Source organism: Pyricularia grisea, assembly GCF_004355905.1.
Source record: "Pyricularia grisea strain NI907 chromosome Unknown Pyricularia_grisea_NI907_Scaffold_4, whole genome shotgun sequence".
Lineage (NCBI taxonomy): Eukaryota > Fungi > Ascomycota > Sordariomycetes > Magnaporthales > Pyriculariaceae > Pyricularia > Pyricularia grisea.
This window is the reverse complement of record NW_022156718.1, coordinates 2,145,593-2,170,905: the sequence shown is the minus strand read 5'-3', so window position 1 is coordinate 2,170,905 and position 25,313 is coordinate 2,145,593. Positions and strand designations below refer to the sequence as shown.

The following is a 25,313-nucleotide window of genomic DNA, read 5'->3' as shown; positions in this document are numbered from 1 at the left end:
CAGCCGCAGTATGGATGCTTCAAGCAAGGTCTCATTCCTCAACATGTCCTCGCCACAATCGCAGCCTTTTGGAATATCGAATAGAAAAAAAAAGTCCCCGTTTTCTCTTATACTTAATTCCTCACTAAAAGAAATGTCCACGGAGTCATAGTTTGGATTCCCACGGCACCTCGAATGCCCCAACCTTCGGTTGATGGCTTCTGGAAATGGGAGATGATGCAACTGATTGTACCTCCAGATTGAGCAGTCCTCTCCATTGCCACATGATTTATATCTTGTATTTAGATGCCATGAAATAGTATTTTCAGACTTAGCCGGTACGCACGCAGTGCTTGCGAGCTTAATTTGAACCTCTGGTATAGAATCTCGGCGCAGTTGGCCTGTCAAATTAAAGACATCAGTAGAGACCAGTGCTTTTTGAATACAGCGGTTTGATGTTGTGTCTTATAAGCGTAATGGGTAATAAGGACAGATATAAAGTCCAGCCAGTCATAAGTGATCTGTAAGGGCTTCTCTTTCATCGTTTCTTCAGCCCAGCCTACATCTGTTCAGATCAGGCTCCGACTAGTTGATTATCTGCTTTTGGAGAGGATAAAATACTCAAACGGTGAATTTGTACAGAGTTGTTGACCTCAGATAACCAAGTTACAGATTAGAGCAATAATCGTACACATAGATATCTTTAAATAGTATGCATCTTCAGTAAGTAGCCTGGGTGGAAAAGGACTATAATAGTTTTGTTGGGTGGATTGAAAGGCTCGGAGACAACCTGTTTTCTGCCATAACTACCAAGACTCCCCGAGTCGAGGCGAGAAAGATTTGAATGTCATGATTTCAGACAAGGTACCTAAATTGACATGATTAGCTGCTTTGTTTAAAGACTATAACTCTCCAAGGAGCTAATTTCGTTCCAAGAGCCTTTCACAGCTGACTACTGGTGTCATAGGTTATAGGGTAGATTATACGGTGGGTAGCAAGGCGGTTAATTATATTTTGTTACAAATACCTGACGGGCTATCCTATGTCTAGACGCTGGTACTATCTCGCCATCCTCCTTTGTTTCCCTATATGGATCAAGTATCCGGAGACTCGGAAATCCCATAATCCAAATGATTTTCCGGATCTATATGCACCTACCAAGTATATCACATTGGCATCTCGGGTCCATTGCCCACCGTAATTGAGGTGTACAAGCCATCTGTCTTATCAGCTTAGAGAATGCCATGCAATAGCAAAGGAGGCTTCCTTAGTACTTTAGCTTGTATATATATTTCGACCATGCAGATCTGAGACCAGTCTGGTATAGTCCTCAAATAGAACTCAAACTCTTGTGAGACAAATACCAGCTAGGTCCATATAGCTGTTAGCTGTTTCAAGAATAAAGCAGATCTTGACGTGCATCAAAGGGATTCACTGTACTCAGTGACAGATTTGAAAGTACTTTGTTAATTCTTGTATCACTGCCGTGCCTTTTTCAGATGAGTCAAGACAATGATGGGGATAGAGAAGGCAGAATTCTGCCCAGTCCCAGCAGGCACTCCGTTTCACCAACGTGCAGCTGCTCGTCGCCATATGGGTTTCTTAAGATTTGTCTTGACAATTACCTTTTGTAGTCCTATTGCTACAGGGAATGTATGTTTGAGATAATCTTGTAATTTCTAGCTGAGTTCCGCGGTTCAATCTTTCAGCATTTATATGTTGACGTTGTGATTTGTCGGCTCTGGCTTGAACTATCCCAAGGTAACTACTTTATAATGCTGATAGAGTAAAAGCAGCTGATCCCTCCAATATTTTTTATTTCCATCCCAAAAGAGATCTCACCGCCGCATCCATCTGTTGTTCCCGGTAGTAGTCGATCTGCGGGGAAACAAAAGACCGGCGTCACTTGCCGATGCGGGGTTTGGGGACGGTAAAAGAACCCCCCAGACAAGTCTTGCCGCTCGATTTTCAGCTGCGGAATAATTTTTTGATGGCTCGCAGATGTGCAGTACCGAAACATTGTTGTCAGTTGTAGAAAGCTCAAAAAAATCCGGGGTTTGAGTGGACTCGATCCAATAAAAGGCCTCTCTCTTTGCAGCTCTACTGGGCATAGCGTTGTACTCATATTTTGGTTTCCCCAAATACTCCACAGGCCGGCTTATTGGGGTGCAGGCTATTCTTCTTGGCACCTTTCTCGGCTCGCCGGCTGTATACTTCCAAACCCCCGGAAAGCGGCGTACATTGAACGTATTGCCCAAGAGCACTTTCTTTTAAAGAGCCGCTCATATGATGGCAACCTCCCCAGAATATCCAGGTTTGTAATTTTCCCCTTGTCTCTCAGTTCCACCCTCTAGCCCCCTTCAGCTTGCATCCTCATCCCCTAAACAAACCGCCCCACAATCTTCTGACGAAAAGAAAATGCGTCTATTAACCCACCTTGCACTACTCGTAGCCGGCAGCAGCGCGGCAGCCGCACACGTGGCACCGCGGCAAGACGCCACTGGGCCGCCCGAGACGCCGACGCCGACGGTCAGCACGTCCACCAACAGCTCCAACGCGACGTGGGAGCAGGTCTTGGACCGGTTCCCGGCGGGCTCGCTGTCCGCCACGACGGCGCTGCCCGTGCCGGCGCTGACGGTGGACTTTCGCCTCCAGGTGGACCTGAACCCCAAGATCGCTTTGGGTAAGGGGGTTTGGGGCGAGCGCAACTGGATCAGCTTCAAGGGTGGGCAGTGGAGCGCCACGTGGGGGAACGGGACGGTCGAGGTTTGTTACTGGGGATTTTCTTTTTGCTTCGTTTCCTTTTGATCTTGTCTCTCTGGTTGCCTAACCCTGTTTGCAAACCTGTGGACTGACAAACAAAGTAGCCTGGCGGTCAAGACGCCCAGCTCCTGGTCGAGAACAAGGCCACCTTTGTCGACACGCAGTACCTCCTGAAGACGGGTGATGAGAAGCCGGCGTACATCATGGTGAGGACGCAAGGGTGGCGGACGGGCCCTCCTGACGTGCTCGAGAAGCTTCTGGACCCCGTCGAGGGCGACAAGATGCCGGCGTCGGCCTACCGCTTCCGGCTGACTATCAAACTGGAGACGGGGGACCCGCGCTATCTCTGGGTCAACGAGGGCATGTGGATTGGCAGTGGGATACGGAGGGGTTCTGAGGGTAAGCTTTTCCCCCTTGAACCTTTTTCTCTGGCGACGACTTTCTCTTCTCGTTGCTGACCTGAGAGCCCCTGTGTAGTCATCTACGACGGCTACAGGCTACTGTAGTTCGGCGATGAGTCGGTAGCTGGGGAGGAAGCGCAAAGACCACTAGCAGATAACATTGCGATGTCTCTTTTCCTTGGAGGCTGCATCAACATACGCCGGAGAGACCCCAACCAACGAAATCGCAGCTCCAGAGTCATGATGGAGGGGCTACTTCAGCTTGCATCCCATATTGGCAACTCAACAAGCAGAGATGTATTACAAATGTCACGTGGCGGTGGTCCGGATAAGATGCTAGTGGCGCGGACAATTACGAATCAAGTAGTGTCCCCCATCTGTTCGGCCCGCGTTCATTGGTGCCTTGGCAGACGGGCCATCAAGAAGTCACGGACGGACAGGTCGTTCGCCTCCGGCTGACAAAATCCCCGCGTGATGTTTGCGTCGTACTCGCGTCAACCCAGGACCCCGTCCATTTACAAGGAATTGGTTCATCGCACGATCGGACAGCGTCATTGCATTTGTCACAGTCTCCGGGTTCTGATATGAAATACTCTTCTTAGCCTTCGTGGGGGGATATATATCTGGAGTCCGAGTCACGCTTGCAACGGAGCCGGGGAGCGGACCACTAAAATCGCTAGCCCTCGCCCGGTGTACTACTATATGTCAATATCAAAGACAAAAAAGAACAGTACCGATATTCATTCCGCGTTCAAGCAACATCCTTTGACTACCCGCCAAAAAGTAATAAGCATGCGTCATGACATGAAGTTTAACAGTTTGACTGCTCGAACGATCCGTCGCCCCTTGCCGCGAGGAAGGAGTTTTCATGACTTAGTCTAGTTCCACCAGGTGTAGCTCCGAGGAAACGAAACAAATTAACAATTGGCAAATGTAGACAATTCGAGATTTGATCTCTGGTTGGTTAGTGGTAAGCTTTGAGGGAGCAGGGCCAAATACAGATGACTTCTGGGGCTGATATCAAGTATCATTACACATGATGAAAAGTCTGGACCAGGGCGCACGCGTTGTACCACTCAGAAAAAAGACGATTTACCGAGTCTCCGTAGTAGAAAGACAAAAGAGTGACTACACGTGTTGATAGTCGTCTGGGCCATCTGATCTAATGTTTGCCTACTTGATCAAACAATTTACCTGGTACATTGACTAGAGCAAAGCTTGCTGCTTGCCGATTGGCTGATGGGCCGATGGGCTAACCAGGTACTTTTAGATGTAAACCTTGCTGTTATATGATAGCTTCCATTCTTTTCCCGCTGGTATCTAGAAAATTTTGAAGTTGTTGTCCTGATCATGATATGTTGGGACTTAGGCCATCGTCGACCGGCCGACTTCATCAAATTCCTCTAGATCCTAAGGATGATTCCCGGACGAACGCGGTCCCAGCAGTCGGGCTAGCTTCCCGAGTCCCGCCCAAGTTCGATGATATTCCAGAAAATAGAAGAGACTGCTCGCATCGGCCTTTGCGCTCCTATTGATGAGCTGTCCCCAAGTTCATCTGCTTTTGTACAAGAATACATGTTGGTGCCTGACCTGGATACAATCTCATCAATTGACTTTCTCACGACAAGTCTAGGCCTGTCGAGAAGGTAAATAAACGAATTGGGTTTGCTGCGCGACATGATCGATCAGGCACCACGCTTTCTGATTCGATCGAGAGTTACAGGGAGAAGGTGGTCTCGTAGGTACTTCGAGACCCGGATAGATGTTGTCCGGGCTTTAATTTTATGTTATTTCCTTTTTTTGTTTCTATCTTCCTCGTCTGTTCTATTACTCAACAGTATTATTATTCCGCCGTTTTTCTTACTGCCCCACCGTGGTTATCCAAAGTTGGGTGAGTTGAAGAAGAAGGAGCTCACCTTGAAACGCTCGTGAGTGGCTGTCGTTTGAGGCTGGACCATTGGCAAAGTGTAGACAGGGGGGAACTTGAGGTTGAACATGGGCTGAGAAGATGGGACTTTGGTCTATTGGGGGGTTACCGTAAAAGGCAAGGTCCCGCCATATTGCCAGGTAACGTACGAGTATTTGACGCTGATGTTGATTGAAGCAGAGGATTAACAGGTGTGGTTGGTTGTGGCTACATAAGGTAGGGACAGTACTGACCCTGAATGAATCTGTACTTATTTTAGCAAGCGGCATTGGCAACTTACAAAAAGGTATTATGCATATCTGCAAAAAACTTGGCTAGCCGAGCTAAGCAAAGCAAACAAAACATTAGCAGCTACTGCTATTCGTCCATTGTATCAAACACAGGTCTAGCTCCAAGCAGCAATCAGAGAGAGCTAGGGACTGCTCCACTATTGACAGAGAGCTTACAATCAGATGAAGCAGACGCAAAATGCATATCCCACTATGTAGACAACCAAGAGCGTTTGTTTCCCGGTCGGCCTTGTTTCAGGAACGCTTTCGAAGGAAGATACTAGGAAAAATTCCCCGAACCAGGCTAGCTTCGCTCGCCTTACTCTTGTCATTTCCTTGGCCAACTGTTTGTGCCTGCCCATCTACCTACCTAATCTATCAAGTATTAGACTAGTGCGTGCTAAGAGAAAACAAGCCTTCAACTCTGACTAAACCATCCCCCACCACAATCGCAACCAGTGAAGTTGATCGTTAATCAAGGTAAAATGTTTATTTTCCAGCAACGTGACCCTGAATCCTGGACATAACTCAAACCATGTCATGTCAAGTCTTATTCGGGCGGGAACCTGGCAGTCCTGCAGGAATCGCCATGTCTGGGACTCCTCAATGCTGGCTACCGTCCTGTCTTGGCGAGAAGGCCCTGTCACCATTTTGTATCGTCTTTGCCTGTTCTCTTCTGATGTCAGCATCCGCTGATGCAGCCATGTAGGGATTAGGCTTTAAGTTTTGTTTGTTGATTTGCAGCCTTCTTTTTATTCAGTTGAAAGGAGGTCGGAGCCCCCATCTACTTGAAAGCAGGGACGATTTGCCCAATCCATCGAGTGGTTCTCATTTCTTATTGTCCAGATCGACGGTTTCTGGTGTGCGCGTCCCATAGTTTGACCACACCTCTTTTTTTTTCCTTTTTTCTTTCCTTCCTTTCTCTTTAGCCCTGGCGGTACTTTTTTTTGTCGGCGCCGGCAGCCGTGTACCTTGCTAATAGACTTGGTCTTTCTTTATTGTCTCTTTTTGTGTGCTATTACCTGCACAAACTCTTGTCTCTATTCGTAATATTTTTAAGAGCACCAATAGACCGAATGCGCATATAGAGCATCCGCAGTTTTTGTCACAGGAAGCAACAGAAGCAACAACAACAACAGCAACAGGCAGCCGATCCTCCAAAATGAAGGGCTCAGACGCACTGGGCTACAGCTTGGCTGTGGCCGCGGCCTTCTTGAGCACCTCGTCAGCCCTCCCGCCGCAGTATCTTAGGCAAATGCGGAACCCGGGGCTCGAAGGTCGTCCCGGAACAGAGTTTGCTCCGGTCAACGGCGACGGCCGCGGTGGGCCATTGGGCCCTCCGGTGGGCGCCCGGTTCAGCACTCCAGAGGCCCAGTCTGCAGAGTATCCCACCGAGAAACGACCGGACCAGGAAATGTCTGCGGCAGAACCAAACGCTCCAGCTGTTACCACGGCTTTTGTTAGCCCAACACCCCCACCAGGAGAGCCTGCGCCTAAACCTGCACCTGAGCAGCCAGCCCCCAATCCTGCACCTGAACAACCGTCTCCCAAGCCTAAACCCGAACAGCCGGCACCCAAGCCAGCACCTCAACAACCAACACCCCAGCCGGCACCCCAGCCGGCACCCCAGCCTGCACCCAAAGAGCCCCAGCCGGCACCCAAGCCTGCACCTGAACAACCGTCTCCCAAGCCTAAACCTGAACAACCAACACCCCAGCCGGCTCCTAAAGAGCCCCAGCCTGCACCCCAGCCTGCACCCAAAGAGCCTGTACCCAAGCCTGCACCCGCACCACCAGCATCTGCCGAGTCCGGCAAGGGTAGCGTCGATCCAATGGCATGCTCCAAGATCCAGCCCGAAGTGGAAAAGTTCCTCAAAGAGCACCCCAAGGGTAAGGGAGATTCTCTGCGCGTTCTATTCAATACCCCTGAATCATGAATCTCAATATACTGACCCAGGCTCTCCCTCAAAACCCCCCGCACAGAGCAAGCCCGCGTCCCAGCCAAGATGGCCTACGACTGCCTGCAGTCGGTTCCCAACAAGGTAGGACCGGCTTCAGAGATGATCCGTAGCCTCAAGGCCTTTGTCGGCTGGCAGAGCACGCTGGCCTTCCTCAAGGCGCCGCCGCGTGACTATATGCTCCCGCCCACTGACATCTTGGGTGGGCTGGACGACATCGCGGACTCGGCGCAGAAGGGCCAGTACAAGAGCGAGTACGAGTTCCAGACGGCCATCGTTGAGCACCTGGTCACTGCACACGATGGACACTTCAGCTACAGGCCCGATATGTTCAAGGCTTTCACCTTCAGGAACAGGCTCATCGCAAAGGTTGCCTCAGTTTCCGTCGATGGTGCTGCTCTGCCAAAGCTGTATCACATGGGTTAGTCTCTATCTACGGGGTCATGTTTGTCATCATTCCAAAATTTCATGTTCCAATGCTCACCACGGTAACCAACCGTCTTTTTCTTTTTGTACTATAGAGCCCCTTTTGAAAAGCATCAACAACAGAACAGGCACAGCTAAAAAGGGCTTCCCGCCAGCAATCGTCAAGATCAACGGCCAAAACGCCGCGACCCTCCTCGAAGAGCTGAACCTCAAGTACTCGTCTTTCCAAGATCCAGACTCGCAGTGGAACTCACAGCTGCCATCGTATGCCTCCCCCGACGCCGCGCCGGTCCTGGCCGCCTCGCGCGTATACCAGGGCGAGAAGGTGACGGTGACGTACGAGGACGGCAGCGAAAAGTCCGAGGAGAGCTTCGCGCTGCTGCGCCAAGGCGTGAACTTTAGAGGCGTCAAGACGGGCGAGGACTTTTACATCAAGTTTTGCTCGCCCAACTCGGTGCTCTCGTCGCCTGAAAACATCTCGTTCCAGATCCAAAAGACAAACTCGAGCACCAACGGGACGTCGCCCTCCACCAAGAAGAAGCCCAAGGTCCAGCCCTTCATCCAGGGGTACCCCTGGCCCGTCATCAGGGACGACGGCGGCAACATCACCCACGGCTACTTCCTCAACGGCACGGGCTACGACAAGGTTGCGGTCCTTGCGATCAATGCGTTCGCGCCAGATGACGATGTGCAGGGAAGCGCTTACGTCAAGAACTACCAGGAGGTCGTTGCAGACTTTTTGGTCAAGTGCAAGGATGAGGGTAAGAACAAGCTCGTCGTTGACTTGACTGGCAACGGAGGCGGGTTCGTCGTAGCGGGCTATGAGCTCTTTGCACAGGTATGTTTTTTTTTGGGAAGGGAAACACTCAGAAAAAGAAAACAAGACTGACAGTCAAAACACAGCTCTTCCCCGATGTCAAGCCGTTCCAGGCCAACAACCTGCGCCTCACCGACTCTCTCATCGACATGGCACGCGTCAGCAACAACGTCCTCAACACCCCCAACGCCACCCAGCGGTTCAAAGCTAGCAACGAGCGCGCCGCGCTCTCGGTGCTGCAGAACTCGGAAGTCACCTTCAACCTGATGCCCGGTTTCGTCTATACGCCCGAGGGCCAAAACATGACGACTGAGGACCAGATCCTGGCACCGGTCCAGATCAAGGGCGACAAGTTCACGGCATATCAGTCCACGCCCTACAACGAGACGTCTGCCGACTTCAACCTGACAGGCACGGGCAGCCGCTCCCCTTCCCCGGCGCCCGTCTTCAAGCCCGAAGACGTCGTGATCCTGACCGACGGCACCTGCGGCAGCACCTGCACGCTCTTCTCGTACCTGGCCATCAAGCAGGCCAACGTGCGCACCACCGTCATCGGCGGCCGTCCCCAGGTCGGCAGGATGCAGTCCATCGCCGGCGTGGAGGGCTCGCAGGTCTTCGCCATGGAATCCCTGGCCGCTGGCGCACGGGCGGTGATGACGCTCGCGCCCAGGGCGCGGGCGCGCGAGTTCCGCAGCGGCGAGATTGGCATCCTGGCTTCGGGGTACGCGCTGACCCGTGCGGCGACTCCCGGGACCGCAGGCAGCGTCAACGGCAAGAACGCCTTCTCCATGGACAACGCGCAGCTGCCGCTGCAGTTCCTGTACCAGCCCGCCAACTGCCGCGTCTTCCACACGCGCGAGACCATCATGAGCCCCGCCGAGACGTGGAAGCGCGTCGTCGACGCCACCTGGTCTGACCCGGACAGGTTCTGCGTCGAGGACAGCCAGGTCAGCCTCAATGAGACGGACGGCAGCAGCAGGAGGAAGGAGGATCCGCTCTTCAGGCTCGGCACCGCCGGCGTCGCGAGGGCGGGCGGCGCCCCGAGTCTGCTGGCTGTCGTGACTACCGCGGTCAGTGTGCTGCTGGGTCTCGCATTTGTATGATTATAAGAAGTGGGAAAGTCGGTTGGTTATTTGTGCTAAGACATATCCAGGAGTTTTCGGGGGTAAAACTTGATCTTTTTTTTTTTGTCTTCCCCTTCTCATTTCATATTCTACTGTATTATATTCATTATCAATATCTCCTCCTAGTTTATTATGATAGTATCAGTTTTAAAAGCCTATTCCTTCTTGGTTGCTTTTTGTAATACCAAAATGCATCGTAGCTAAAGGCCATACTGAAGGGAAGTTCCGAGTGTGTTGCACCATATATTGATGTTAGTGTTGACAATCGATGTAAGCACATGCGCATCCTCCCCTGCCGGATAGTGGACTCTAGAATTGAGGTTGCAAACCAGAGAAAGCCCCAAGCCAAGCTCAAAAACGGTCTGACTCTAAGGCTCAAGACGAAATCTTTTGGTAACTTGGACAAAAGGCAATTCATGTCGGCCCAACGGAAGACAATGGTTAGACGTTATCATGCGTAAAGAATGACGCTCTTGGCAACATCCACTTTCATCACTCTTCAGTCGTTACCTGCAAAATTAGAATTTGATAGATCATGAGGGCTGACGTTACCAAGGTACTGCGACTGCCGCTCTCCACAATATTGCCCCAGAGCCCCAGTACATGACTGACTGATGCCATAATGAAACTCTGGGGACTCCGCACGAACTAGCAAGGACGGAGTGGATATTTGGACCCAACTTGGAATCTCGAACTCCTCCGCAATGGATGGAGTTCGGGATGAGGGGTAAGACCAGGTGTATATCGTTAGGCGAGTGAAAGGGCAGAAAACAAAGACGTAACCGATGATATTGACGATACCGTATTCGAACTAGTCTGGTCAGTTGTCATATCTCGATCATCCATTAACGTAGTACTGGCATTGTTTAAGCTCCGCAGAATGGTAGGATATCTTATTGTGACAACAAGTTTTAATTCGACACTAACACCAAAGCCACAATCTTGGCCTTTTGATTTGTTCTTGGGGACACAATTTTTTTTTTTTTTTGTTGCATGCGGGCATGTTACCCCCTCTCCCCCAACCTCGCCAAGATAGGTAGAAGATTTCCATCCACAGCCCGAAAAATCCACAAAGCGACTGGACCGTCTTGGCAGCTTTGTTTTCCCTGCGCCTCTTTTCCCCCCTGCGGCATGTTCTCCAGATGCAGAACATTGACCGAATTTCGAATAAGGGTGTGCACCGGCCACGTGGACGCACCGGCAACTTCCCACGAATTGGTGTTTTTTTTTGGGGGGGGGGGGGGGGGGGGGGGGGAGGGTTGAAAGAAAAGGAGGGGCGGGAAGCAGAAGCGAAGCGAGTTGTTTGGTGAATTTGACAGACTTTTTCATTCTTTTCGAATCAGAGACAGATACAGTCAGTGCAAGTGTAGGGTTATTATCCCGTGACAATAAAGACCACCAAGTAGGGACTTCCCAAGCCTCTGGACCAATGGGGGGGCCAAATGAAACAACACACAGAATAAACCCAGCATAAAACAAGCGTTGCGGTGGATGGGACGGGACTGCTGTCCAACCCTCATCCTGTTTGTGTAAGGCGAAAAAGGGGGGGAAATCGTGCTTGGCGGCTTTATGTTTCAATGATCCTTTTGGATGAATCTACAGCTGAGAAAACTCGCCGGTACCAGACAGGAGATGGAAGCTGAGGTCCGGGAAGGGCTGAAGCTTGGCTGAAGCAGCCTGAAGAAGCTATGCGCCTACATGGCTGATCGCCTCATTTTCTGATCTGTCCATTTCTGGTGAAAGCGGCACAGCTTCTAGAAAGTCGTATTTTCTCTTATTCCCCCCCACTTCTCCCTTGCTCTTCAGCTCCGGCGACGACTCGTTTCACATGCGCGGGTAACTTATTCCATAATATTTGGATGACCATATAATAATGGATGAATCTCCTTCGTATCAGCTCGCTCTCTGTGTTAATACGAATTGAACGGGGCTACATTGAGTAATTCGTGAGCTAAATGGTTGCCGCTAGGTTGTGGAGGAGCAAGTCTCGCAAGCTGGCCGAGCTCGGAAAGAGACAAGAAGACAGTGGATGATCGGCTTGTCGGTACCTGTCTTTGATGGGATGACAATATCTGCACAGACGAGGTCGTCTCCTTGCTCCTGCATGCTTACCTACCTTGTAGGTGCGACAAACCCAGCCGAGTTTCGGGGATTATGGATGGATGGATGATAGATGCGAGAGGGTGGTGCTGCTTACAGCACTGTACATTGCCACGTGGTGAAGCATGTTCCAGACCTCATACTGCATCACCTTTTTTTTTTTGTTATTTTGCTTGGTTGACATCCGATGCATCCGGCTGTAGCTAACCTTGCTGATCTTCTTTTGGTCTCCCTAGCTTTCTGCAACGAGTACTGACTGCATGGTAAATATGATAAAAACTTACGAAACGTGCAGGCTGAAGCGGTAAATTTGCAGGGTGTCATCTGCAGTGCTCTCCCGAGGCTGAAATGAAATGGGGATATTTACTACTCTGTACGGAGTAATGATGTGCGGAAAGGGAGAAGGGGGATTTGGTTTGGGAACAAAACAAATGTTGGGAGGGAGACAGGGGATGCTGTTTGTGTTAATTTCGACCACTGACCCCAATTAATCTCTTTACCCTGCATTTAGCCGCCAATTGAACCAGCCTAGCTCGATAAGATATTTATTTGCTTGTCTAGAGTGGCGTTTCTTTTTTTTTTTTTTTTNAAAAAAAAAAAAAAAAAAAAAAAAAAAAAAGGCACAAACACCCTTGGACTTCATTTCCTAATGGGCGCCGTCAGTGGCTTGATCGGATTCGGCCAAATGGCGGAGGTGGATGTGAGAGGCGCAAGCCTCAGCCGAAAGTAGTGTTATTTCATTATCCAACAGAAAAATTGTTCGCGCTTCCCGACTCGAAAGAAGCTTATGTCTAAAAAGAACTGACACCGTTTGGTCTTGGAAAATCCAACGCTAGCATTAGGTTACTATGTAGCCAGGGTCGAGTATGGTACTAAGAAAGAAAGAAAGAAAAATTTACCCATCGACCTAGTCAGGAATTGTCCGTCCTGGTCGATCTTGTCCGCTCGCGTGATCAAGTGGTGGACATGTCCTTTCTAGCAGCATTCTATTGTTGGGGGTCAGCGAGCTCTCTCCTTCACTGGGAATAAATACGTAGCGCGCGCTGCTCGGGCGGAAGGAAGCCATGGTGCAGACGACGGTTCCGGCATCTGAACGCGGGAACTGAAAGTTGCAGTGGGCCGGCTGAACGCCATCACGATCTTGACACGAGGAGGCGTCAATTGATTGTTTGTTGCGCATTTTGAATGGCGCCCATTTGATATTTGAACATGGAAGATCCCAGGCAGTTGGTGAAAGTCGAAGCGCAGCAGTAGTAAAAAGCAAATGATAATCAAGGAAATAAAATAATTTTTTTTTAGTACGAAGCAACATAAAGAACAACAACAAACCAGGTCTGCTTGTCGCCATACCGAATGGCAGGTCTTGGAATCTTAGTTGACTGGCTTGGCGTAGATGGCCCAGCTTTGCGACTGCTGAATGGTAGTGTTGCACCGCGGGACAGGGCCGTCGACTGTACGTACAACCAACAAACCTATGCAGCGCTTACATATTGACTGGTCGACGGGAAAGTAATATCCGAAGGGGACATGCAGCATTCATCCAGTCATTACGGTGAAAAGTTGGCTACTACCCGACTTTGGTTGCATTATTCGGGGTCCCCTGGTTGCCGGAAGCTAATCCATGAGGTCCGTCGTATTTTGTGGCTCAACGGCCAGGTTGGCTGGTGGTATTGAAAGTAAACTTGACCGGTCCTCCTTAATAGGCCTTGCCGCAATTCAATTACTTGTCGGGTGCTAATTATCTACAATGGTCGGTGAGGTAGGCTGAGAAGGAAGGAGGTAATCATGGTTCAGATGGATTGAGGGGTTTGATAGGCGGCGCCAATGAGAAGTTGTGGGTTGCCTCGGTTCTGTTGTTGGTTGGTGCTCACCAAAATTGGCGATCAATGGTTTCGACTGTAGGCGGAGTGAGTGGTAAAGATCTGGACAAGCAGCTGGGCAAGCTGGGCAGCGAGTGCCAAAAGTCTTGAGAATAAGCTTCTGTGGGACAAGCAATGGTTGCTGATGAATTTCCAAGAAAATCCGGATTGATACCACCAAACAACATTCCAAGACAGAATGGACGTTTGTATCTTTAGCGTCAAAGGTCTTACCGCCCCATTCCTTAGACAAAAACACACGCTGATCTACATTACTCCGTAAAAAAAAAAAACAAAAAAAACAGAAGCGTAAAGGTACCTACAGTCGCAAATAACACGAATGGGTTCTTTTCATTCTACCCCGCCTTCTAGCTGTATGATAGCAGGCATTAAATTTGCACCTTGTATCGGCGGCCGGACAGAAGGGCCGAGAAGAATTTAGCCTTGGCGTGCCTATAAACCAGCGAATGCAATCCAGTACTACCAAACTAAACAGGCAAGCACACTCACCCCCACCCCCTCCCCTCCATGAGTTGAAAGAGGGAGAAAAAAAAAACAATGAACCAAATCTCAGAGTCAAACAAACCCCATGCAGATATTATCGGGATCTTTTATCGAATTTCTCATAGGTTGCCCGTCCAAAAGATGCCCCCCCTTCTTCTTCCTCACCCTCCATTCTTTTTCCCTTGGCTTACGGAGTGCGGATCGGAGACCTGTTGGGGAGAACCACTCACATGCGCCGCACATGCTTACTTTGTACATTTAGTCGCTCATGATTCATCTGCAATTGCAATATTCGACGGAATGTACATGCACCCTGGATAACTTTATCCAACCGTCACTGATTTGATCGAGTCGTCTATAGGCCGCGTGGCAATATGCTTCTTCTTGTAAATGCTGTTCTCTCTCGTCTTCGCGGCCTCCGAGGAGGAACTAACGGTTGCAAGCAACCCCGTGCATTTCAACAACCAATCTGTTTCGTTCTGATGGCTATCAAATTTTCGAGCAGCGTTTGATACCCTCCAGTCCCTTAACGCCATGTCAAAATACCAGCGCAAGTTGAGTCAATGCACAGCACGGCCTTTTTTGCTAGCCGCACGAAAGAGAGCAGCCCTGACGCGGGCAATTCCGTTTCCGTCTAATGTTATTGACGCCAAAACCAACACAAGCAGCGAGCGGCCAAAAAAAAGGGGTCCTTTCCTCCAATCCCATACCACCAGGAAGCAAGGTAGGTTTCTGCTGTTGTAATAGACCACTCAACCACTCAAGACCACTTTCGTTTGGTCGCGTCCACTTGTATCCACTTGCTCTTTTTTTTTCCCCAGACGGACCCCAGTCCAGTGGGAACACGTCCACACAACCAACCTGCTTTTAGCTTCCCTTCGTCCATCGACGGTCTTGAGCGAATGTACTGCGCCGGGGGTATGTACTATGGGCAGGCATGATAGGTTGAACGCAATGGTGTGGGTGAGCAACCAGAGTGGGGTTTCATAAGGTAGGTAGGTAGGTTGGTACTCAGTCAGACCCTGTCCCCCTCTCAGCAGGAGTACCTGAAGTTCATTTACCAAGTAGCTCGGTTGCACAAGTGAATTTTGCTTACTATGTTGTTGTATGGCCCTGCGTTAGTCTAGGTACCTGGGCTGATAGTTAAATTGACTTGCGGGCGAGCGAGGGAGATCCAGAGCAGGGGAAGCAAAGTTTCCACTTTCTAAAAAAGTGAGCCACACCCATCCGTCCAATTCTGGCACTCCCGTCTCACTCAATCTTTAAGTCCTGCCCAAGTTTTCTTTTTTATATCACGGCAGCATTTCCCCCCTCTCCCCACAGGGCTGGTTTTTGTTCCATCCGTCCTTTTGTTCCCTTATTTTCTTTCCCCCATCCGCAGATCCGATCTGTTTTCTCTGTGGCTCTGGCTACCTTTTGTTTGACTGTTCGACGGACGGGATTAACGTTCTCGCCTATTCTGTCGCTTGCAACCTTCAGTTCTGTATCACTTTGGAACTGCAAACAAAAGAAAAAGAAAAAGAAAAAAGAACGCAGCTTCTAGGCGAGACAACAAGCGGGACCGCGGTCGCTCTTTGTTGTACTTGATTAAGGCTTTTTCGTCTCGTCTCATCTCCAAAAGGTCACGTCACGTCACGTTACGCATTGTCACGCATCCGTCGGTTTAAAAAAAAAAAAGCGCACAACCGTTGTATCCCGCCAATATGGGCAACCCTACCGAGCATTCGGACCAAGAGTCCAGGGACACCAAGCCCGTTCCCAGCTCCAGCCCAAGCGAGCACGCCGACAAGGAAGGCACGGTTGAGAAGCCTCACGACGGCCATGTTGACTACAGCAACGATGACCTGGAAAGCCCTGGTTTTGACGCTGTCGCTACCAAGAAGCTGGTTCGCCGCATCGACTGGCACTTGATTCCCTTCTTGGCCTGCTTGTACCTGCTCTCTTTCCTCGACCGTACCAACATTGGAAACGCACGTCTCGAGACGCTAGAGAAGGATATTGGCCTCTCCAACCTCCAGTACAACGATGCATTGGCCATCTTCTTCCCCTTCTATGTCGCTGCCGAGGTGCCTTCCAACATGGCCATGAAGAAATGGAGGCCATCCATCTGGATCCCTTCCATCATGGTTGTTTGGGCTGTCTGCACAACACTTATGGGTATTGTTCACAGCTATGCTGGATTGATGGTGTGCCGTGCTGCTTTGGGAATTGCTGAGGGTGGTTTGTTCCCGGGAATCACATACTAGTAAGTTATGATCCATTGCGATCCCCCAGAAATCTATGAGAAATAAACTTGCTGGTATCGACCACGGTCGAGCAACAGCATATATGCGATACATTTACTGACTTTGGACATAATTTCAGCATTACCATGTGGTATCGCCGCCACGAGTGTGGATTTCGCATGGCCATCTTCTTCTCTGCTGCTACGGCTGCTGGTGCTTTCGGTGGTCTCTTGGCCCGTGGAATCCTTGAGATGCGCGGTGTTGGCAAGCTCTCTGGTTGGCAGTGGATCTTCATTCTTGAGGGTCTCCTGACACTCATTGTCGGTAAGTTACGTTACCCTCGTATATATCTAGTCACCTGGCGCTTCCATATGAAAGAAATGGACACGTGATCATCGATACAGATCGAGATTCAGCTAACGATGCTCTCATCACCTGGCAGCTTTGATCGCCTATAAGGCCATGTACGACTACCCTGATACTGCCAAGTTCCTGTCTCCTGTCGAGAAGGCCGAGGTTGTGAACCGTCTCAAGCTCGACCGCTCTTCGCTGGCAGACGAGTGGGATATGCGTTACTTCTGGGACGCCCTCAAGGACTGGAAGATCTGGGTACACATGCTTATCACCAACGGCATCTACACCGGTCTCTACTCATATTCGCTGTTCCTGCCCACCATCGTCAGCGGCCTCGGCTACACAGATCCCAAGCTCGCTCAGTTGATGACTGTGCCGCCCTACATTGTCGCCTGTTTCTTCTGCATTTCCGCCGGTTGGTTGGCAGATCGCCTGGGACAGCGTGGTCTGTTCATGATCTTCTTTGAGATGATGGCGTAAGTTTTGGCCCTTGGTCTCTCCTACCCTGGAGAGTATTTTATGCAATGTCGAGTTTGACTAACAAATGTGTTTTCTTTTCTACTTGCAGCATGGCTGGTCTCGTGATGCTCATCGTCAGCGACTCCAACGCTGTCAAGTACGCCGGTTGCTTCTTCCTGGCCTCGGGAATCTACCCCAATGTGCCACAGGGAGTCGCGTGGAACGGCAACAACATTGGCGGTTCGCTCAAGCGCGGTGTCGGTATCGCCATGCACGTCGGCTTCGGCAACCTCGGCGGTACCGTCTCGGCCTACCTCTACCTCAAAAAGGACTCACCCCACTACATTTCCGGCCACAGCGCCCTGCTCGGTCTTCACGCCATGTCCCTGGTCCTGTCGATCTTGATGCACCTCTACCTGCGTCACGAAAACGCACGCCGCGACAAGGCCTACAAGCCCCCATCTGAATATACCGAGGAGGAGAGGGTTGCCCAGCGCGAACGCGGCGATAACGCTGAGTTTTTTAGGTATACAATCTGATTAGAGCAAAATAGGAGTGTTTATATCGGCGGCTGCGTCCTTTATATATGAATGGACTTGTCGGAGGAAGACGGCAATACATAAGAGATTACACTATTTTAATGATCTTTACTTCATCGTTCTTACATCTCTTTCTCGTTTATGTGTTTATTAACCGTGTAGGTCAGTAATATCTGTGATGCTGGCGTCATCTTCTCTTTAAGGTATACTGGCTTCTCAACCCCATATAGTGGGCTGGACAGTTTACCCAGCCCAAACTCCGATTCTTCTCCAAGCTTACTCTCTGCAGCGTATCTCGAATGAACAATTGTATCAAGTGAGTTTATTTTCGCACATAAACTAAGTTAGTTGAAAGTAGATTAGAGATCAGTTACTGCATAACTAAATATCTTGGAGGGTAGACATGGCGAGCATAGTTAGTTGGATTCCAACCTTATTACCCAATTCATCTCATACGAACTATCTTCTAATATGGAAGCTATCCCAACCACTAGAAGCTTTGGAATATATAATTCCGCAGAGCTGAGGAGTGCGTGGTGATTATACCAGGATAGCCTTTTCTTACATCCATTCGTCTTCACACGCGGAGTTTCTCGGCCTCTCGGTGGTGAAACCTAATCGGTGAAAAGCTTCGGCGTCGATTCAAGCACGTGGAATTGAACTATACAGAGTATTTGGCAGGAGCCAGTATTGGGATTAGTTAGGTAGGTACCTCGGCAAGTGGTAGGTACTCACCACGCCACTCCCGCTCCCCTGATGTCTTTCGACAGGGCGACTCTTTGACGGTTAGGGTATACACATGGGTTACTCCTTTCCCCCTTTTACCTATCGTCTTGGCTTTGACTTTTTAAATCTGCTGCGGCTTTATTTTCTTGCACGACTTTCGCGATGCGACAATGTGGAATCGGTTTCCTTTTTTTCGGTGGAATTCCCTACCGTCGTCCTCGACGATATATGCTGAAGGACCCATGTCGGAGGCCCATTCCACACTCACGCAAATAACTAGCATACAGCTGCGGGATTTATGAGTCCTCTAATATATCCACCATCTCGCCGTTCTTCCAGAGAGTTTGCCTTACCTCACAGCGTAGCGCAGGGCCGGTGGGCAAATTGGCGCAACGACTCTAAATTTATTACACTCGCACTCCTGTTAGTAATGTTATATTTTCGTCTCACCCTGAAAGGTATTCTCTGTCCTACAACCACGTGTCTGCAATTAAACGCGCCTTTTTTCTGCTCCCTCGTCGTCCAATTATTCACGTAGATATATAAAGTAAACCTCCTACCACGCATAACTTATCCCGCTCTGCGCCGTAGCAAAATTTGTCTTTGTGCTGACAGAATAGACGCATAAATAACAGGCCACTTAAATTTGATCACCTCAAACGCGGTATGTGTTAGTATAGGCTCAACCGACTTAATCGCCGCCGCGGTAGTTTGCCCGGCCTGCGTTGTTGAAGTCTCTACGAGTGGTATTCTTTTATGTGCTCCTTCCTATCCTCCTACCTAGTCTGCCAATTATCCTTGCACTTATTCTCCTGCAAGAATCTCCTCCCAAATCTCTTGCTTACTCTTTTATTTATTTCCACAGGTATTTACACTTATTCTCCCCCCCCCCCCCCCCCCCCCCCTCGGTCTTCTCTTTCTCAACTGCTTCGTCAAGATTTTTCTTTAGTTTACGCTACTTGGAGCTGGCGACCATTAATACACAAGCTTATGTTGATACTAAGCGGGTATTTGTCGAAGGAGGTTTAGTTTTTCTCAATTTTGTTTCACAGGGCTGACGTTATAGATCGTCACCTGCCCCCAGAGCCCCAAATACGTTGGCAGATGGTATTTTTGTATTAGACCTAGGTCCGCCAAAGGGAAGCCTCCAATTGCACCTGCAGTCAAGAGAATACGAAAGAAAATACCCAGGCCGTGACCGCGCCGTCATCTCGGATGGCGTCAGTGGAGTGGGAGCGGCGCAGTACATATCGACCCGAGATATCCAAAGCGTTCAGACAAAGATTCTTTTCCCGAATCACTTTAATTCCACGCAGTTTACACGTTTTTATATTCTTGGCAGAACTTCCATTAAGCTTAACTTCGATCCTAAACGACTTAGTTCACTAATAGGGGCCCCAGAAATTCACATCTGGTCACGCATGTAGGTAGATAAAGCTCGCTTCGCTCACAACGCATTCCTTATCCAATACCCTTGGTTGCACAGCCGCCCAGAAGACTCAAAAACATTGTTTCCTTTCTAGTCCTTATTTGTATGCTTTTGGTTGTGAGGCCCCTTGCCTACCTGGCTTTACTTACAGGCTTAGGCAGAAGTCATCCTGCACGGAGGCGGCACACCACTTTTCTAATTGCTCACAAGGTGCATAAATGGAGATGAAGGTCCCTTGGGCAAAAGATTATCTTGGTTTACTGTACAGTGTTGAGTGCCTGTTGTTGGGCATGTTAGAAAGAGGAGAGAGAAACGAAAAGACAAAATGGTTCCAAACACACAAACGCCCATCGTTCTGGACGTCATCAACACTATCACCGAGGTGGTTGTCGCCAACAACATGTTCCTACCGTGACGGACATTTGGCTTCCCGAGGGCATCACCGACAGTCGCTATCCCGACGTGGCCAGCGTCGGGGTCCGCCGGCCAACTGGTTGCACCACTAGCTGGGATTTGAGGAGCCTACCCATCAACACCTTTTCCCTCCGAGATGACCACCACGACTCCAACAATTTTCAACCGGTGGGCCATCCTGAGCCTCAAGTACTCGGGCGAGGAGGAGGCGACGATGCTCAATATGGCGTACAGTCAAGGCTACGGCGGGACTGTCGCAACAACGAATGAGACGACGACCTGGACCAGGACCAATATATGCTATTAAGTTGGAAGAAAAATTCTGTGTTTTTTTTCTTCTTCTTTTCTTACTGCCATACAGCGCTAGGGTTCCCTACCATTTCCCTTTCGACCGAACCGATATCTGACTCACGGGACGACACTCCTCACAGCTTTTTAACCGGCCAATGCACATCCACCTGGGAAGCCTGCGCTTGCGGCTGCGGAGCAGGAAGGATACTTCGCTGTTTTTGAAGTACTGCACACTTTATAAATCCTCAAAGAGTATATAGGGGACGCGCAGCTGGGTATGAAGCTGGCATTGATCTAGGTGTCTTGGCTGTGCTCAAGTGGGATCATACCCGGTGATTTCAGTGAAGACGTTACTGTTTCACGTGGTTGGTTATCACCATAAATTATGTAAACGTCAACGGCGAGAGTGTTCAACGTGAAGAAGCAAATAACCAAACCAGAAAATAAGGAAACTTAAAAAAAGAATATAAAAGAATCCACAGGTAAAATGGTAGGCGAAAAGCTAGGTAAGGAGGTAGGTAAGGAGGTAGGTAAGCGGGTAAATAAGGAAGTAAATAAGAAGGTAAATAAAAAAGTAGGTGAGGAAATAAATAAAGAAAATAGGCAAGAAGGTAGGTAAAAAGAATAACGGATAAAATAATAATATATTTGGGTATAATAAAGAGGATTAAATCCGTAATTTAAATTCCGTAAATAAAGGCTCTGTTTAAAATGGGCTGGATAATAAACGGGCTGTTATATACCCCGGCACCCCCCTACAATTAAGACACCGGAGCGAAGCCCTCAAAGTGATTATAGAGATAAATTTGTGGTGGTTATAGCCCCAAAACAACGATCATTTTAATCCTTTTATAATATATGTGCCAAGCCCGGCCTAGAAATGGTGGCCTCCGACGAGGGCTTGTTTGTGGCCCCAGGCAAAAGGTTTTCTTGTCTGTAACCTTTGGCAAAGGTCTAGCTTTGTTTTGCCACCTATAACATGACTTTTTTATGGCCTGTAGTCCGGTTTGTTCGTTGTGTCTGTCGCCTTCGGTAAGAGCTGCTTGTTTTATTGCCTATAATATGTTTTGCTTGTTGCCTGCGATTAAAGCGTGCATCTGACCCAATAAAAGGGAAGCATTGTTAGCATAGGTATATTACATCCGTAAATCCGCAAACGAACTTGCATTTGGTATTTGTCTGGCATTTGGCATTTTTGGCTCGGGCCCAGGCTCTGGCTTTAACGGACCCGGTGGGTAATATCGAAGTGAGAAAACGGTGAAAACACCGAAAAGGTGGTGTTGGGCACCCTCCAAAAAGGCGTAGGTTCTAAGCCACCAAAAACTACGAAAATAACCATATTTTCACTGCAAAGGGGAGATAAACAAAACACCGATTTATTTTGGCGTGGCAGGAGGGACCCAATCACTAATCCAATCTACGCAAGTGAAAGCTCTACTTAAAGTGGGTTAAATGGCTAACAAAAAAGCAATCACCTAACAGGATAATACGATAATAACAAACAACTAAATAAACAGACAGGTAGGCAGGGAAGGCAGATTCGTATATGTTTATTATTTTAAGCCCGACGATATGCTATCCTATATACCGGTAAAGGCGTCCTCCTCCTCGAATGGCTGCCAGTTTTTATTTACCTCAGTACGGTGGGGCTTAACGGTTTTAAAACCGACTACCACATATATGATCCAAATATTTAACCCAGGAACCAACCCGAACAATGCTTTAGTCTGGAGAACGGAGACTGGGCGGATACGCCGTCTTTTCTTCGCTCTTTAACACAGTGCTCGCACAAACAGCAAGCAACTCCCTGTCGGAATAATTGAAGGCAAGTTACGAGTTTACAGTGGGAGGTTGGGAGGCACGTAATTTCAAGTAACTCGCCTACATAAGAAACTGTCTGGCAGACACAAAGTATTATTAGCTCTCTGCTTTAGCAATGAATTATCAAGGAGGAAGGCAAAGAGGAAATTAATGAGGAAATAAAGGAAAAATAAAAAAGGGTAACCAGGAGCAAACGAGCGGATAATATTAATAGTTTTTATTAAGGTTAGGTTGGTTGGGTCGGAAACCTCCCAACTTAAAATATATAAGATGTGGGAATTCTTGACCATGACTATTCGCAGCATCTTTTCGGATTAGGATGGATATTTATCGCAAGCTACGGGGTTAAACAACACAGAATGTCAAACATCAGCTTCCAACTATCATCATCATTATTAATCTCATCTACATGCATCCTAACTCGTTCTTTGTACACAACGCTCCGCCCCAATGCAGTCCCACCCTCGCCCATAAACACGCTCACAAAAAGAACGACAACACAGAAAAATATTCTAGATCCTGTTGTCCGACTTGTGCGAGCAAGACTTGGCGTGCGAGGCATGCTCCTCGACGGCAGCCCAGCGCTGGAACTCCCTCCTGATGGCCCTGGCGTCCCTCTTGGCCGGGCTGGACTTCTGGCGGGGCGGGATGCCGTCGAGGCTGAGGGCCAGGCGGGCGGCCAGACGACCGGCGGCCTTTGCGTTGACGGTCAGGGCGTCCCAGTTGATGTTGTCGAGGTTGTCGCAGGCCAGGTGGTAGCAGGGGTCGGTGGGGGCGCCGGCTCCGGTGAAGATGCCGGTGGCGGCGATGCCGCGCTGCAGGAAGCCGTAGTAGTCGCTGTTGGTGGCGAAGGACTCGAAGGTGGCGGTCTTGCCGTTGGCGGTCAGGTAGTCGGCCAGGTACTGCGAGCCGACGGCGCTGCCCTCGAGGAAGTCGGGGTCCTGGTAGACGACGAACTCGGGGAAGGGAGAGCCGATCTGTGTGGGAAGACTTTTGTGTCAGCGAGCTTTGTTCATGTCTTGATGAAGGGGCACTTTCAGGGGGGCGTTAGAAAGGGGGCTATATAACGCACCATGTCAAAGTTGGCGTAGAAGCGGATCTTGTCGGCCTCCTCCTCGCTCATCTGGCCAGGGGAAGTGTAGAAGTTGGAACCGATAAGACCAGCCTCCTCGGCTCCCCACCAGATGAAACGGAGCTTGTTCTTGAAGCCGCTGTACTTCTTGACTGAACCCATGATCTCGAGCAGAGCAGTGGTTCCGGAGCCGTCGTCGTTGACACCCGGGCCGGCCTGGACCGAGTCGAGATGGGCACCGAGAACAACAACGCTGTTGGGGTCCTGAAAAAATGGATAACAGAAGTCAGTAGGGATACTAGAAAAGAAAATCAGCCAGGGGCTTGTGAAGGGTCGTCGGCACGTACTCCTTCCTTGGTCTCCGAGATGATGTTCCACGTCTCGCGGGTCTCAAAGATGGAGTCGACCAGAACGGTGACGGTCAGGGACTCGCCAGCAGCGAGGCGCGACTTCCACTCGGTTCCAACCTCCAAACTCGTGGTGGCAACCGGCACCAGCAGGCCGATGTTCTCAGCACTGTCATATGTCACCATTCTGTTAGCAAAGCAGATCCCCGAGCAATGGATTGATATCAAGATGAATAGCAGAAACTTACCCAAGAGTTGCCGACGACACAGGAGTGCCAGGGTTCTGGTTGTACAGCACAACAGCAAGGGCACCGTGGGCCTTGGCGAGCTTGAGCTTGTCTGAGATGGCGCAAGTTCCACGCTTGACGAGGGCAATCTTGCCGGTGGCGTCGATGCCGGTCCAGTCGGACTCGAGGCAGCCCGAGCCGGTGGCGTCGTTGACGGGGGTGTCGATCAGCTCCGCGGTGATGCCGCCGGCCGGGGTGGGGTGGTTGTAGAGCAGGGTCAGGACGTAGACGTCGACACCATCAGGGCCCGTCAGCTTGATCTCGCGGGTCTGCTCGAAGGTGTGGTTGAAGTACTGTTTGGTGTTTGTATGTTAATGAATGATGTTCATATCTACCTGCCTGTTTGGAGAAGTCCAAAGAATCTCACCTGCTTGTAGGTGTCCATCTGCTTGTAGAACCTAGTCTGCGCACGCTCCATGACGTAGTCGCTGGAGGCGGCGTAACCCGGCAGACCAAAGGCGCGGTTACCACCATTGTCGCGAGCAATCTTGTTCAGGTGCCACAGGTTGTTCTGCAGCTCCCGGGTCGTGATGTCCGCCTCGACCTTGTCCTCCGTCAGCGGGTCGTTGGCAAAGCCACCGAGCGCAAGGAGCGCCGTGGCGAGAAGGGCCGAAGTCTTCATTTTTGTTGACGGTTGTCTTTTAGTTCCCAAGAATAAACAAGAATGGATATTATAGATAGATACAGCGAAACGTATCTATGGAAGCACACAAGTGAATGGCGCTTCAAGGGGAAACACAGGAGACTCGACAAAAGATGGCAGGACGGTCTTGAGCCTGGTGGTCGCGGTGAAGGGGAAAGAAGGGACTCGAGAAGGCCTGAGAGAATGCGGATCCGGGCCAATTTATGCGTGATATCTAGGCACTCTATCTTTCTTTTTGCCCCCGGTGAAGAATAACAAACCCCTGCCCCCGAAAAAAAAAAAAAGAGAAGGATATTGATTGCGCAAGGCGGGACGCGCGATAGGAGGGCGGATCGCATCATCATCGCCCGGGATCCAAACGAGAAGAACAAAAAAAGCCCACACATCCAACTTATCACTCATTCCTTATTCGATGGCGGGGCGCCGGGGGGTGGTATTGCGGAGAGAAGTGTGCTGGCTGCATCCAAGCCGGCCGCCGGCAGCAATTGCATACAGAGTTACAGACTCAGTTGCCCTGCAGAAAGCCAAGCAGCCCCAAGCCAGCTCTCCCCCTTTCTTCCATCATCCAATTGAACTGCAC

The 25,313-nt window shown here is 49.8% G+C and overlaps 5 protein-coding genes across 5 annotated transcripts; 3 read left to right on the top strand and 2 right to left on the bottom strand.

The window, feature by feature from the left end:
* The first annotated feature begins 1,829 nt into the window (after window positions 1-1,829).
* PgNI_07339 (uncharacterized protein) lies at window positions 1,830-4,022 on the top strand. Its single transcript, XM_031127353.1, has 3 exons — window positions 1,830-2,745; window positions 2,847-3,141; window positions 3,220-4,022. The coding sequence occupies exons 1-3, from the start codon at window positions 2,398-2,400 to the stop codon at window positions 3,246-3,248; spliced, it is 672 nt and encodes a 223-aa protein (XP_030981253.1). The 5' UTR covers window positions 1,830-2,397; the 3' UTR covers window positions 3,249-4,022.
* Window positions 4,023-5,942: 1,920 nt separating this feature from the next.
* PgNI_07338 (uncharacterized protein) lies at window positions 5,943-6,044 on the bottom strand (the record flags this gene model as incomplete). The annotated part of the gene is made up of 1 exon (XM_031127352.1): window positions 5,943-6,044. The coding sequence occupies one exon, from the start codon at window positions 6,042-6,044 to the stop codon at window positions 5,943-5,945; it is 102 nt and encodes a 33-aa protein (XP_030981250.1).
* Window positions 6,045-6,501: 457 nt separating this feature from the next.
* On the top strand, window positions 6,502-9,642 carry PgNI_07337 (uncharacterized protein; the record flags this gene model as incomplete). The annotated part of the gene is made up of 4 exons (XM_031127351.1): window positions 6,502-7,228; window positions 7,322-7,717; window positions 7,818-8,560; window positions 8,626-9,642. The coding sequence occupies 4 exons, from the start codon at window positions 6,502-6,504 to the stop codon at window positions 9,640-9,642; spliced, it is 2,883 nt and encodes a 960-aa protein (XP_030981209.1).
* A 5,703-nt stretch (window positions 9,643-15,345) lies between these two features.
* PgNI_07336 (uncharacterized protein) lies at window positions 15,346-17,830 on the top strand. The gene is made up of 4 exons (XM_031127350.1): window positions 15,346-16,371; window positions 16,491-16,675; window positions 16,794-17,181; window positions 17,274-17,830. The coding sequence occupies exons 1-4, from the start codon at window positions 15,830-15,832 to the stop codon at window positions 17,701-17,703; spliced, it is 1,545 nt and encodes a 514-aa protein (XP_030981208.1). The 5' UTR covers window positions 15,346-15,829; the 3' UTR covers window positions 17,704-17,830.
* A 4,934-nt stretch (window positions 17,831-22,764) lies between these two features.
* On the bottom strand, window positions 22,765-25,052 carry PgNI_07335 (uncharacterized protein). Its single transcript, XM_031127349.1, has 5 exons — window positions 24,458-25,052; window positions 24,052-24,383; window positions 23,804-23,990; window positions 23,457-23,720; window positions 22,765-23,361 (listed from the first exon to the last, which is right to left on the bottom strand). Exons 1-5 carry the CDS (start codon window positions 24,710-24,712, stop codon window positions 22,897-22,899), a joined length of 1,503 nt encoding a protein of 500 aa, XP_030980844.1. The 5' UTR covers window positions 24,713-25,052; the 3' UTR covers window positions 22,765-22,896.
* Between the last annotated feature and the right edge of the window lie 261 nt (window positions 25,053-25,313).

Bases quoted from the DNA above. Each gene is read 5' to 3' on its own strand.
- PgNI_07335 (XM_031127349.1), bottom strand. From the start codon at position 24,712: ATGAAGACTTCGGCCCTTCTCGCCACGGCGCTCCTTGCGCTCGGTGGC. The intron at 23,721-23,803 runs GTACGTGCCGAC...CCATTTTTTCAG, and splicing joins TCTCGGAGACCAAGGAAGGA to GACCCCAACAGCGTTGTTGT. The intron at 23,362-23,456 runs GTGCGTTATATA...CTTCCCACACAG, and splicing joins TCTACGCCAACTTTGACATG to ATCGGCTCTCCCTTCCCCGA.
- PgNI_07336 (XM_031127350.1), top strand. From the start codon at position 15,830: ATGGGCAACCCTACCGAGCATTCGGACCAAGAGTCCAGGGACACCAAG. The intron at 16,372-16,490 runs GTAAGTTATGAT...ACATAATTTCAG, and splicing joins TTCCCGGGAATCACATACTA to CATTACCATGTGGTATCGCC. The intron at 17,182-17,273 runs GTAAGTTTTGGC...TTCTACTTGCAG, and splicing joins ATCTTCTTTGAGATGATGGC to CATGGCTGGTCTCGTGATGC.
- PgNI_07339 (XM_031127353.1), top strand. From the start codon at position 2,398: ATGCGTCTATTAACCCACCTTGCACTACTCGTAGCCGGCAGCAGCGCG. The intron at 2,746-2,846 runs GTTTGTTACTGG...CAAACAAAGTAG, and splicing joins GGGGGAACGGGACGGTCGAG to CCTGGCGGTCAAGACGCCCA. The intron at 3,142-3,219 runs GTAAGCTTTTCC...GCCCCTGTGTAG, and splicing joins GATACGGAGGGGTTCTGAGG to TCATCTACGACGGCTACAGG.